The 14,175-nt window shown below is 40.5% G+C and overlaps 1 protein-coding gene across 1 annotated transcript; it reads left to right on the top strand.

Moving 5' to 3' along the window:
- The first annotated feature begins 7,508 nt into the window (after positions 1-7,508).
- On the top strand, positions 7,509-7,979 carry LOC112003849 (uncharacterized). The gene has a single exon (XM_024036070.1). It carries the CDS (start codon positions 7,509-7,511, stop codon positions 7,977-7,979), a length of 471 nt encoding a protein of 156 aa, XP_023891838.1.
- The last annotated feature ends 6,196 nt before the right edge of the window (positions 7,980-14,175 follow it).

Below are 14,175 nucleotides of genomic sequence, written 5' to 3'. Positions count from 1 at the left end.
GTTTTCTTTTGGCTCGTTCTGCTTTTTGCTAATGACGTCTTTCTATTTTTCCCCATGGTTTTGCAGATAAGAACGCTGCTATGCCTAACTTCAACCTTGTCAATCAAACAAGCCTAGACAAAATATTAAAGGCCGAGGTGTTCATCCATAGTGACGGCGAACTCAGAGTAGCATAACTCATCCTCGGCTACACCCCGATCTCCAAAAGCTACGAGGCGCCGAAGTGCGTCATTAAAGCAAAGGACCCTTGTTTACACTGAATAAGCGTTGCCACTCCGAGTTTCCTCATCATCGGTCCCATTCTAGAAGGCACGCTTACCACCAAGCCTATCCCCGAGGGCACACCTAAGGTAACATTGCCCTTCCAACGTGTTACCAAGGAGGAGGCAACCCTATCCCAACCCATGATCAAGAAAGGAGAAGAGGTTGTTGAAGTTTTAGATTCGAAAGATGATTTTGAAGTCTTTAATCAGCCTTTGTCCCCAGAAGTCTTAATTGGTGACCTCGGCCATTCATCCCCAGCCCAATCTTGCCATCACCGAGGATCTACTCCTATACCAGATGATATGGGGATCCAATGCAAGTCGAGGTACACCTTACAAGAACTACTAGAGTCCCAACTAGGAAGGGACACATCTGAAAAGGCAGCCCAGACTAAGCCTCCTACTCCTCCCCCCACCTAACCCCTCCGAGCTAATCCCATTGACCACAAAAGGAAGAGGAAAGAAAAGGGTAAATGGGTGGTAGAAACAGGAAGAACCTACCCCTCCCAGGAAGTTGACCTCAAATGGGGGTCAAGCAGCCTAAAGGCATGCAGACGAGGTCAGCCAATATGGGAGAGAAAAGGGGCAACTATCGAGCTACAGCCCCAGCTTGGGCCCTACGCATGGAGTTGGATGGAGCTCCTCTCCCCAGCGACGCCTCTATCCAAGACTTCCAGCAGGGCACAGCAGGGTATGTGGTTGACGCTGTGAAGCAATCCCTGTTGCTACCCAAGGACATGGCTGACCTCAGGTCCATGAGGCAACATGAGGTCTTCCTTGGCTTGAAGAGAGACTTAGCCTTGAGGAAGTTTTTCTTCGTTGTTCACAGCGTAACTTCCTCCGTAGATGATCAATCTCCAGCTGCGAGTTTCTAGCAATCTCCTCATGAGAGATGTGGCTCCCACCTCGAGATTGGCTCCTAGTATGGGTAGTGTGCACACTTCCCTCTCAGTCCTTTCTTTGTTTAAGATCACGGAAGTGATCTTGACATTGAGACCCCATAGATTCTGCTTGGTTTAAACCTAAACCTACTATCGTTGAACGTTAGACTCATTATAACATCAGAAATTCCCACAGACGGCGCCAATTGTAAGGACGTAATTTGGGTCCCTTACCTAAGTGATGGATGAACTTAGGCCCAAAAAGCCTAATACAATGAATTTGTAAAGAGTGAGTTGGAAAACTGGGCTTTGATGAGTTGGACAACAAGTAAGTAGATTCAGATGACATAAAAAAAGGAAGATAGACTGATTTAAACTAAGGAAAATTGTCCTCAGCACAGTCCGAGGAGATCAGTTCTTATATATTTCTCTCAAATTTGATTACAAATTTAGTTTTTAATTGCTACAGTGTTTTTCTCTTAATTTCTCATCCCTTATTCTCAGAGTATCCCTTCCATTTTGTACTATCTTTACCTTTTATCTCCACCTTCTACATGCAGATCAGATTGTTGGTGTTGATCCTTGTCCCATCAGCACCTTCCTAAAGTCTTTAGGTAGTAGCTGTAAGGCTGAAAGTTACTATTTATGTATCACTTCTTCATCAATGCGATTAAAGAGTTAGCTGCAGAGCATTTAATTCAGTGGTAGCAGCTTTCCCTTTAAATATTTCATGACTTTCCTCTATCTTGTTCCTTCCTAATACTTATTTTCATCCATGGAATGATCCAGAATGTTACCCCTGGTGGCAGACCACAACCTTTGACCTCGGCTTTGCTCAACCAAGGAGGTATTCTTCCTCGGACCACCCTTCTGTATGGCTTTAATCAGATTTCACTTCTTCACTTACTAACATGAATCCTTATGAAAGTGTTTATCCGTCCTTGGATTGTTTAATGTCCTCAGATTGGGTCCCTGACCCAATATATACATAAATATGGGCTCCTAGGCCTATCATCCCTACATAATATATAACCGTGAACTAGGTTTCAAGTGGTAAAACTAAAAACCATACCAGTTGAAGGAGTAAAAAGCGATTTAAGTAGTTGTCTAATATGGTTCTAAAAATCGAAACGGACAAAGAACTGAAATGGGGAATTGTTTTTTGATTTGACCGAGGTTGGATCGATGATCAAACCATGACATCATAAATAAATAATCTATATATATATATATATATATATGTAGGGATTGGGTTTGAGCACTTCTACTGTTGGGTGAGTGGACTCAAGTCCAACTAGTCCAATACAATGAATTTGTAGAGAGTGGGTTCAAGAACTAGGCCCTAGCAAGCGAACAACGCCCAATGCAGCCTCACCACCATTCGGCATAAACAAATGGAAATTATCCTCAAAGGTTGGTCCTTAGCCTGGTCTGAAGAGCTTCGTGATCGTCCTTCTTTTCTCCGAATCCTCTAGTTAAACAGGAATTATAAGCCCCCCGACCCTCTAAATGCCTTCGATAACCTTGCTAGGATTGTGATTAGGGCTTGGAGGAATGGGGCGGCCCTGGATGAGGGCAAGGGTAAGGAAGTCAAAGGTGTTCCTTCCTTTCAACCGAGCAAAAAGGGTGGTCCTCCTTCCTCAACTGAGAGTCGTAGCGGTTGTAGTTCGCCTCAGACTTTCAGTGCGGCAAGGCTTGGGTGTCATCCTGATGGTAGCATGTCTGGCAGTTAGGAGGGAGGTCCATGAAGAATATAACGCTTTTCTCCGGTACGCGTCCATGCCTGCCCTTCAAGCTGGTAGTGACTCGTACCCAGCTCGGCCGCCGATGGACGTTCGCAAGATTACGTCACATTTGGTGCCCAAATGTTGCCGCCTCCAATGTTTAATTATCATGAGGTTGGGAGAGCATCAAGGGAACACCATGGGGTGGGGCCGTCAGGCACTTTTGCATCTGCTCCACTCTCCTCGCCGGTACCATCCATACCGGCCTGGGGGTTGTTGGTAGCCTTAAAACAAGCTTGCCTCAGCCTTCCTTTCTAGGGTTAGCTTTTGAACAAGCCCGTCTAGGCCTCTGTTTGTATAATTGGCTTTAGAACAAACTCGTCTAAGCCTCTGTTTATATAATGTACTTTTCCTTTATTTAATAAAAATGCTGCAAGGTTTATTCGCTTTTTTTTTTAATATTTTATTTTTCTGCAATAATTGTTTCTTGAGCAAATGCGTCGTTGTTTGTTTTTTCTTTTTTTTCTTTTTTTCTTTTGATGGGATCTGGAATCGGTGTTGTCGGCGGTGACGAAAAACTGCCTAACTTTGCATAAGTTAGCATCGTAGGGATAGTTGCCCTCTGTGCTTGCTAGCGCATCAGTTTTTCCCACAAATGGTGCCAATTGTAGGGACTGGGTTTGAGCATTTTTACTGTTGGGTGAGTGGACTCAAGCCCAGCTAGCCCAATACAATGAATTTGTAGAGAACGAGTTCAAGAACTAGGCCCTAGCAAGCAGACAACGCCCAATGCAGCGCTCGCCACCATTCAGCGTAGACGAATGAAAATTATCCTCAAAGGTTGGTCTTTGGCCCGATCCGAGGAGCTTGGTGATCATCCTTCTTTTCTCTGAATCCCCCTACTTTAATCTGTTTCTTCTCCTTATATAGTCCTCTTCCAATGATCCCTTTCCTCCACCTGTTGATCATCCATGCTTCTTTCTAACAACCCGTCCCATCAGCCACCTTACCAGAACTCCCAGTGAGTTGCAGCAACCGAGGAAGCACTCCTCAGGGGTCATTTCCCCATTAATGCTGCCTAAACATCAGTTGTGCACATTTAATGTGGAAATGACAATTCAATCCTGGCTTTGCTCCTCGGCCACCCTTCCACGGTCGATGTGTTGTACTTGATCTTTTTCCTTAGATGCCTTAGAGGGTTGCTTTTGGTGACTCGTTACTTCTGCCTCCTACGGTCTTGGCTGGCCGAGGACAGGGTCGTCCTTGGCAAGGCTCTTGGGCGATTTAGATTTTCACACTTCATCCTCGGGCATTTCCTCCTCCTCAGTATAGACCTTGGGCCGGGTACAAAGTGGGTCGGGGTTGCCAAATTCTCAGGCCCCACAATATATATATATATATATATAAAACTGAAACCTCTAGAGCTCTCATAATTTTCCATGTCAGCACAATATTTAAATAAAATTATTTTTGTTTAGTCTAAACTTAAAAATGTATGAAACTCTATCTTTCTAACAAGTCCAAATTAAACTCAAGCTCATCATTATCATTTTTTTAAACAAAATTATTTTTATTTAATCCAAACTTAACAAGGAGTGAAACTCTCTCTCTCTAAGAAATCTAACTTAAACTCAAACTCAAACATTGATAATTTATCTCCAAATTTGCGAGATTAATCATGAACACTATTAAAAGCAAAGCAAACCCCAATATTTTTTTTTAAAGTCGAGTAGAGGTATGAGCTCTTCTTGTGTTATTTTCTTCTCATCTACTTTGTTAAAAAAAAAAATTTATTTTATGGTTGAGTCAGCACAGAATCAAAATAGAGTTCTTATCAGGAGTAGGAGTTTTGTCTTCCTCTTTTCTGAAGAATAAACTACGTAAACAAGAGGAAAGGCAGTGTGCTTCTTGGCCACGTAAAGTATTTCATTTTCCAATACTTTTATTGTTTTTGACTTTTTGGTTTTTATTTAGTTTGAATTATTTGAAAATATTGAGCCGGCCAATTAAATAGGGTTGAAAAAAAATTAAAATAAAAAGGACTGCTTGAAGCATGATAGGTATTATTGTAATTTGTTTTTTTTTTTCTTTAAGATTACAATTTTATTGTTTAAATAATTATAGAATTGATGATTTTTTTTCATCGTTTAATGTTTAGACTCGTTAAAATTTAAAACTTATTATTTTATGGGTTCATGTACTTTTTTCTTTTTCTTATATTTCTCTTTTGAATAGTCATATATTTTTTGAATTGTTTCAATAACTTATTCTATATATTTTTTGGCATTTTGGAAGTTTTAGCATCTGAATTTGTGTTAGTTTTGAAATATTTAAACATGTTTAGCTGATTTCAATGACTATACCATGTATTATTCTTTTGAAAGTAATCACTTTTTCTTTTATATTTCTCTATTGTGTAATCATATACATTTGGTTTTGTTTCAAAAATTTATAGGGAGTAAATCTTATGATTCTTTAATATTTTTTAGTCTTTCAAAAGTTTTAACATTTGAATTATTTTTTTGATAGTAACACATCTTTCTCTTATATTTCTCTGTTGTGTAATCACACGCACGCGCGCACACACATACGCATATATATATATATATAGGAGTTTTGGCTTCCTCTTTTTCATGAATAAACTATGTATACAAGAGGAAAGGCGGTGTGCTTCTTGGCCACGTAGAGTATTTCATTTTCCAATACTTTAATTGTTTTTGACTTTTTGGTTTTTATTTAATTTGAATTATTTGAAAAATATTGAGCCAGCCAATTAAATAGGGTTGAAAAAAAATTAAAATAAAAAGGACCGAGTGAAGCATGATAGGTATTATTGTAATTTGCTTTTTTCTTTTTCTTTTTCTTTTAAGATTACAATATTATTGTTTAAATAATTATAGAATTGATGATTTTTTTTTCATTGTTTAAAGTTTAGACCTGTTAAAATTTAAAACTTATTGTTTTATGGGTTCATGTACTTTTTTCTTTTTCTTATATTTCTCTTTTGAATAGTCATTGTAGGGATAAAAGCCCAAGTTCATATATTGGGCCTTGGGCCCTATTTGAGGATGTGGATACGTCCAAGGAGGAGCAAATGATGGGAAAAGCCCCAAAGTGGAGAATCACGTGAGGAAAGGATAGGAGAATATAGTCTGAGGAGTGTATCATTCTCGGATACGATGAATATCGGTCGAGCAAGTACTGGAGCGATTTAGGTGATCTTCCAGGAAGTTCCAATGATAAGTATGAATTTCAGGCACGTATAAAGATGATAAGAATACAAAAATATCTAAAGGAAAAACTGCTACCACTGCATTAAATGCACTGCAACAACTTTTCTGGCCGCATTTATATGAAGAAGACCCCTGAATAGTGCAATCTCAACCACCACCATTCATAGAGAGCCAAAGAAGATGTCTGATGGGACATATACTCGATTGAAAGCCTAGATGATTAACAAGTGTACGATCAATATGGTCTGAAAGGAAACTATATATGGTAAATGACCCCTCATAAGAGATGGATTGGAGAAAAGAGAAAAAGAAGGGAGAGAAAGATTTATTGTAGCTCTAGTATTAGCTTTCAAGAACAATAGCTTATCTTCTCGGACACCAATTTAATCAAGTTTCAAGTGAGCTTTTGTGCTTATTCATCTTTTAAATCTTTATTAACCGTTGTTTAATTTACAAATAGCCTAGCTCTTTCACCTACTCTCTACAAATTCATTGTATTGGGCTCGTTGGGCTCACATCCCACATCTTTTGGGCTTAGACTACAAATCTTGACCCTACAATTGGCACCGTCTGTGGGAAGAGCTTGAGCTAGAGTGATAGCAACGGTTGATGATGGTAGAACCAGGTCCACAATCGACAGAGTCCAGGGCATCCCAACACGTTAATCCTTTTCTCAAGCTGGAGCAAAGAGATGATCATAAAGGTAGTGTGCATACCACACATACTGACTGCAACTAACCTTGAGGTGGAAATCATATGTCCCATGTAGAGAATAACAAGAACATGCAATTAGAGATTGATCGGTTAAAAAGGGAGTTGTGCCATGCAAACAGGAAGCGGATTTCTTTAAACTCTGATGACAATTTCGATGACAAACGGGATGTTAATTATAGGCGGAGGTCCCGAACCCCACCTAGTGAATCCTTTTCCTTTGAGGATGAACACTATCGCAAACGGCAGCCTCAAAGCCCATCACGTGGAGGTGTGGGGAATGACGCTATAAGCAAGGCCTTGAACCAAATCTCTAGATCGCCTTTCACGTGTAAGATTGAAGAAGCAAGACTTCCTCGTCGTTTTCATCAGCCAACGTTCACTATCTATAATGGTCGAACAAACCCTGTGGAACACGTGAGCCATTTCAACCAAAGAATGGTTGTACACTCCAAGGATGAAGCTTTGATGTGTAAGGTTTTTCCTTCCAGTCTAGGACCAGTTACAATGAGATGGTTCGATAGCTTGAGAGCAGATTCTATAAGCTCATTCAAAGAGCTCACTTAATCATTTGGTTCCCGTTTTGTTATATGTCGTAGAGTCACTCGACCCTTAGCTTCTCTGCTATCCTTGAACATGCAAGAGGGTGAGACCCAGAAAACGTATTCGGATAGGTACTGAGAGATGTTTAACGAGATGGATGGCAATTTTGACGAAGTGGCCCTCAGTACATTTAAGCTCGACCTCCCCACTGACCATGGTTTGAGGAAATCTCTGACGGGAAAACCTGTCTCCAGTGTGCGTCAACTGATGGACAAGATTGATAAGTATAAAAAGGTTGAAGAGGATCAACAGCAGGGGAAAGGGAAGGATAAGGTTATCCCTCAGGAAATAAGAGATTTCAGGTTGGATCGTTACAGAAACAATAGACCACAGAGAGATTTTGCTGGACAATCAGGGTTGGCGAATTTTCAAGCAGTCAACATCGTGTTCCGAGAATCAGTGCATCAAGTTTTGGAAAAGATTAAAAATAAACCATTCTTCAAAAGACCAAAGGAGATGATAGGAAATCCTGAAAGACACAATTGTAACCTCTATTGCCAGTTCCATCAGGATCATAGGCATACCATAGAAGATTGTAGAAGTCTGTGGGATCACTTGGACTAGCTTGTCCGCGAGGGTAAATTAAAACAACTCCTGTATCATTCCAGTGGACAGGGAAGCCAGGCAAGCTCAGAGTCATGAAGAGATGTTTCTTCAAGACCCCCATTGGGAATTATTAATGTCATCTTCGCAGCACTAGGGAGAACAAAATCCTGCCCATCCAGGGTAATGTTTGTAGCTTGTCTATCCACAGGAGACGTTAATCAAGATCCGAAGAGGGCTAAAATGGATATTCCACCAATCCTAGGCTTCTCGGATGAGGATAAGATTGGAACCATCTAACCTCATGATAATGCTTTGGTAATCACTCTCAGAATTGAAGGGTATGATATGAAGAAGGTGATGGTGGATCAAGGCAGTGGAGTTGAGATAATGTACCTTGATCTCTATAAGGGGCTGAACTTAAAACCTGAAGACTTAACACCCTATAGTTCCCCCCTGGTGAGTTTTGATGAAAAAGTTGTTGTCCCAAAGGGCCAGATACGACTACATGTATAGACTGGTCCAGAAGTAGTAGAGGTAGATTTCATTGTCGTAGACGCGTATTCACCCTATACTGCAATCGTGGCCAAACCCTGGCTTCATACGATAGGGGTTGTTTCCTCTACTCTACATTAGAAGGTTAAGTATCCATCTGAAGGCCAGGTTAATGAAATTTTGGGAGATCAATCTATGGCCATACAATGCTTAGTGGCTGCCATTCAACATAAGCCTAAGGCTGAGTCCTCGGCCCATGTTGGAAAGGATTTATAGTAGCTAAAACCTCCGGTATTGCCCATGGATGATTCAGCTGAGGAGGCGAGGTGTGAAGATTTGGTAAAAGTTGCTATCGGGGATGATCTGAAGAAGTTCTTTCAGGTTGGATCTCAGCTGCCTCTTCAAGAGAAGGAAGAATTGATAGAATTCCTTAGAGGAAACATTGATGTATTTGCTTGGAATGCTTATGAAGCCCTAGGGGTGGATCTAGAATTTATATGTCACCACCTGAAGGTCAACCCATTAGTCACTACTAGTAAACAGCCTCCTCGGCGCCTATCCAAGAAGCACGCTGATGTAGTACGAGAGGAAGTAACGAAGTTCAAACAAGTTGGAGCTATTAAAGAAGTGTTTTATTCTGAGTGGCTAGCGAATACTGTGGTGGTGAAGAAGAAGAATGGAAAATGGCAAGTGTACGTAGATTTCACGAACTTAAATAAGGCTTGCCCTAAGGATCCATTCCCTATGCCCAAAATAGACCAGCTAGTGGATGCTACTGTAGGCCATCCTCAAATGAGTTTCCTGGATGTCTTTCAAGGTTATCACCAAATACCTTTAGCCCTGGATGATCAGGAGAAGACTACTTTTGTCACCCTTATTGGGAATTACCACTACAAAGTATTGCCTTTTGGCTTGAAAAACGTGGGATCCACCTGTCAAAGAATGATGACGAGAATGTTTGAGCCACAGTTGGGTAAGAGTATTGAGATTTACATAAATGACATGGTGGTGAAAAGTAAGGTTGTTTCTGAGCATGTGAAGGATCTTGGAAACATTTTTGAAGTTCTTAGAAGGTACAAGTTGCATTTAAACGCTTCCAAATGCTCGTTTAGCGTGGGGTCAGGCAAATTCTTGGGTTACATGGTAACTCACAGGGGAATTGAGGTCAACCCCGACCAAATAAAGGCCATTAACAATTTACAACCACCTTGGAATCCTAAAGAAGTTTAGAAATTGATTAGAATGGCTGCTGCTCTGAATCGATTTATCTCTCGATCAGCGGATAGATGTAGGCCTTTTTTTTTGTTGATTAATAAGTGGAAAAGGTTTGAGTGGACTGAAGAATGTGCTTTAGCTTTCCAGCAACTAAAGGACTATCTAGCTCGGCTACTAATCATGTTCAATCCTGAGCCAAATGAAGTCCTATTTGCCTATATTGCTGTGGCTCCTTATGCTGTAAGTTGGTGTTAATACAAGTTGATCGTGGTGTACAAAGGCCAGTTTATTACGTGAGTAAGTCGCTACATGAGGCCGAGATTCGTTATCTGCCATTGGAGAAAGCCATCTTAGCAATAACGCTTGGTACACGGAAGCTGCCTCATTATTTACAAGCACATACAGTTGTTGTCCTTACCCAACTTCCACTTAAAACTATACTCTGAAATGCTGACTACACAGGGAGGATAGTTAAATGGGGAACAGTTTTAGGGGCTTTTGACATCAAGTATATGCCCCGTACCTCCATAAAGGGACAAGTCCTCATGGATTTGGTGGCCGAGTTCACTGAACCCTCGTTAGAAGAATTGAAACCAGCACAGCACATGGATGAAAAATCGGTTGGAATGATCTCTCAACAAGGCCCCTTATTTTGGGAGGTGTATGTTGACAGTGCAGCAAATCAGAAAGGTTTTGGAGTGGGGTTAGTGCTAATATCCTCTGAGAAAATTGTTATTGAAAAATTATTAAGGTTGAGCTTCACGGCCACAAATAATGAGGTTGAATATGAAGCTCTACTGATGGGAATGACAATGGTTCAAAGAATGGGGGGGAAAGTCAATGAAAGTTTTCTCGAACTCAAGATTGGTCGTTGGCCAAGTAAAAGGAGAATGTGAGGTGAAAGATGAAAGAATGCAAGGGTACTTGAGCCAAGTTAAATGTCTGCAATCAAAGTTCGAATCTTTTAACTTGCTGCACATCCCTAGAAATGGTAATGCACATGCTGACTCTCTAGCCACGCTTGCAACCTCCTTGGCACAGAATCTGCCTCGGGTTATCCTCGTTGAGGACTTGTACAAACCCACGGAAATAAGAAGAGAGACAGTCTGAATTCATCAAATCAAAGCTGAGCCAAGTTGGATGGACCCTATAATTCAATTCTTGAAGAAGGATACTTTGCCTAAAGAAAGATTAGAAGTTGACAAAATACGGAGGGAGGCTACTAGATTCTGGCTATCTGAGAACGAGAAATTATACAAGCGTTCCTATTCAAGGCCATATTTGTTATGTATACATCCTGAAACAGCTGAATCACTCCTCAAGGAGTTACATGGAAGAATCTGTGGAAGCTATACCGGAGGTAGATCTTTAGCACATAGAGCTATTACCCAAGGTTATTAGTGGCCAAATATGCAAAATGAGGCTCATGAATATGTTAAAAAATGCGATCAGTGTCAACGGTTTGCACCAAACATACACAAACCAGGGGGAATCCTTAATCCATTATCCAGCCTGTGGTCATTCGCTCAACGGGGCTTAGATATTGTGGGTCCATTCCCTAAAGTAGTAGGAAACAAGAAGTATCCTCTAGTCGGCACGAATTATTTTACCAAATGAGTTGAAGCTGAACCTCTAGCTAACATCAGAGACGTGGATGCAAAGAAATTTGTTTGGAAAAGTATTGTCACTCAGTTTGGAATTCCTCACACCCTCATCTCGGACAATGACCTTTAGTTTGATAGCAAAGCATTCAAAAGTTATTGTTGCGAATTGGGAATCACGAACAGATACTCTACCCTTACTTATCTCTAGGGGAACGGGCAAGCGGAAGCTGTTAACAAAGTCATAGTAAATGGACTAAAGAAAAGACTAGATGATGTGAAGGGCAAATGGGTGGAAGAACTAGCACATGTCCTCTGGACATATAGAACTACTTCTCGCAGGTCTACTAGGGAGACCCCCTTTTCAATAACTTATGGTGCTGAAGCTGTTATCCCTCTGAAGACTGGTTTCCCAATGTTGAGAACTAGTTCATTCAGTCCGAGTGGTAATAATGAGCAACTAGAGAAAAGTTTGGATCTGATTGAAGAAAGGAGGGAAAATGCAATGGTCCAATTGGCATATTACCAACAAAAGCTTAGACAAGGTTATGATACCAACGTAAAGTTAAGACCTTTAACACCTGGGGATCTAGTATTAAGGAAAGTTGTAGGCACTGCAAATAATCCAGCTTGAGAAAAATTAGGACCCAATTGGGAATGACCATACCGTATTACCTCAGGAGCTGGCACCTGGGCATATTGTTTAGAAGATTTAGACGGTCATGTAATATCACGTCCATGGAATGTAAACAACCTTAAAATGTATTATTATTAAACGAATTTTGTCTTTGACCAATATGTTTATCTATTACATAAAGTTTTTGCATTTTCGTCTATTACAATTCTTATAAGTGTTTAAACTTAAATCCAATCATGTCTGAAGTTCTTGGACTAGATGATATGGGTTAGCTAACACTCCATTACAATTCTTATAAGTGTTTAAACTTAAATCCAATCATGCCTGAAGTCCTCGGACTAGATGATATGGGTTAGTTAACACTCCATTACAGTTCTTATAAGTATTTAAACTTAAATCCAATCATGCTTAAAGTTCTCGGACTAGATGATATGGGTTAGTTAATACTCCATTACAGTTCTTGTAAGTTTTTAAACTTCTTAATCACACTTGAAATCCTTGGACCAGATAACATGAGCTAGTTAACAATCCATTACAATTTTTACAAGCATTTAAGCGGGCCCTAACTTATGTTAGAACTCTCGGATCATATACTTGGTTTAAAATTAACGCTCAATGGTGTCCTTTGTAAGTGTAGTACATAAACCAATTCAGGTAAAGTCTTTAATTATTTACTTAGGTATAAGAGAATATATAAAGCCTTTATACTTTTCATTGCTTACTAAGATTGTTAACAATTCTTATATGACCCAATTTTGGCTAGTATTTATCTAAGTTATCTGCATCATTAGCAAGATATTATTGTTGAGCCTGCTCAGATTAAAGTAGTTACAGATCAACATTATTTGCAATACCAATAAACTTTATAAGGTGTGCAATGAAAATGTAGAAAATAAAAGAAGAATGCTTTCATTGATCAAAAAGATAGTATCTTTTAGTTCCTTACAACACTAAAACAACAACAACAATTAAAAAAAAAAAAAAAAAAAAAAACAAACAACAACAACAACAACAACAATTAAGGTCTTAATATCTAAGCCTTCTTCGTGGAGACTACGAGGTCAACAGCTTGGTTGGACTGGGTGGCAGCAACATCTGAGGCTTGACCCTTGGGTTCAGAAGGAGTTTTCTTCTTATTCGGACCCTTACCCTTATCTTGAAGATCCTCGGCTTTCTTGCCTTGGCCACCGGCTTGAGCAGACTTCTTAGGAGCTTCAAGGAGAGCAAGAGGGGCTTGGCCAATCAATGGTTGCCCCGATGCATCTAGAACTTGCTCAGAGTGAGAGGAGTCAGGACTTAGGAGTTCACGAATATCAAGATNCTTTTCAGTGGTCCTCAGGCCAGCATCAAGATTATTCTTTTGATTGGTTACTTCTTTCAGCTGCTCGGACAGACGAGAATAATCTTCTTTCAGATTACCCAGAGACTTTTCAACCTCAGACCGAGTGTGGGCCTCGGCCTGGGCTTCATTATAAGTCCTTTTATTCCACTCTTCGGCCATATAAACTTGTTGGGTAATCTCCATAGTAGAATGAAAATTTTCAATATGAAGCAAAGAAAAAGGAACGAATAAAAAAGATCCGCATCTTAATTGAAGAAGTGGATTAATTCACTTACTATAGCTAAATCCCTTGTAAGGGATAAGAAGAGCTCATATTGGCTGAAGCGCCTGTAAGACTCCATGTCCTTTGGTAGGAGAAGTGGCTGCTCTAGGGCTTCAGCAACTAAACTTGCCCTCCCCCTGTGATAATTTCTGAGGGAGGTATCCCAAGGGATGGAAGCACCATCCAGTTCTAGCTTAGGGGACCAGGTGCACGATCCTCGGTGCACCTCAGCAACAAGAGGGTCATCTCTGCTATCAGTAGATGAAGCCCTTTTGCTCCGTTGGTCCTTGACCACTTTCTGTTGCTTGGTTCCTTTTAGAGGCGCCACCTCCCTTTCTTCAGTATCTGTGAGGGGCCTTTTCTTTTTCAGATCTGGCAGTGGCTGTAGGCCAAGATCTAAAGGTACCTGAGGAGGTGGTGGAGGAAGGCTGATAGTTGGTTGAGACATACTAGTCCCTTTGGCCTCAGGCACCTTTTTCCTGGTCTTCATTAAATCTCTCAGGCTTGCCATGTCCTCCTCTTCTTTTAAAGAATCATCTAGAAGGGCAGTAACCAAAACAGGATTGTGAACATTGGACTGCCTGTCAATCTCTTCATCGGCGTTCGAAACTTGAATGACTGGAACCCTTCTTGAAGCCTCTCCTTCAAATTTGAACTTATCAATC

The sequence above is a fragment of the Quercus suber genome, unplaced genomic scaffold (genome assembly GCF_002906115.3).
Source record: "Quercus suber isolate HL8 unplaced genomic scaffold, Cork oak 2.0 scaffold_36, whole genome shotgun sequence".
In the NCBI taxonomy this organism is placed as follows: domain Eukaryota; kingdom Viridiplantae; phylum Streptophyta; class Magnoliopsida; order Fagales; family Fagaceae; genus Quercus; species Quercus suber.
Note: the sequence above shows the minus strand (reverse complement) of the source record. Positions and strands in the feature narration are given on the sequence as shown.

Coding starts and splice junctions, on each gene's coding strand:
- LOC112003849 (XM_024036070.1), top strand. CDS start 7,509: ATGGATGGCAATTTTGACGAAGTGGCCCTCAGTACATTTAAGCTCGAC.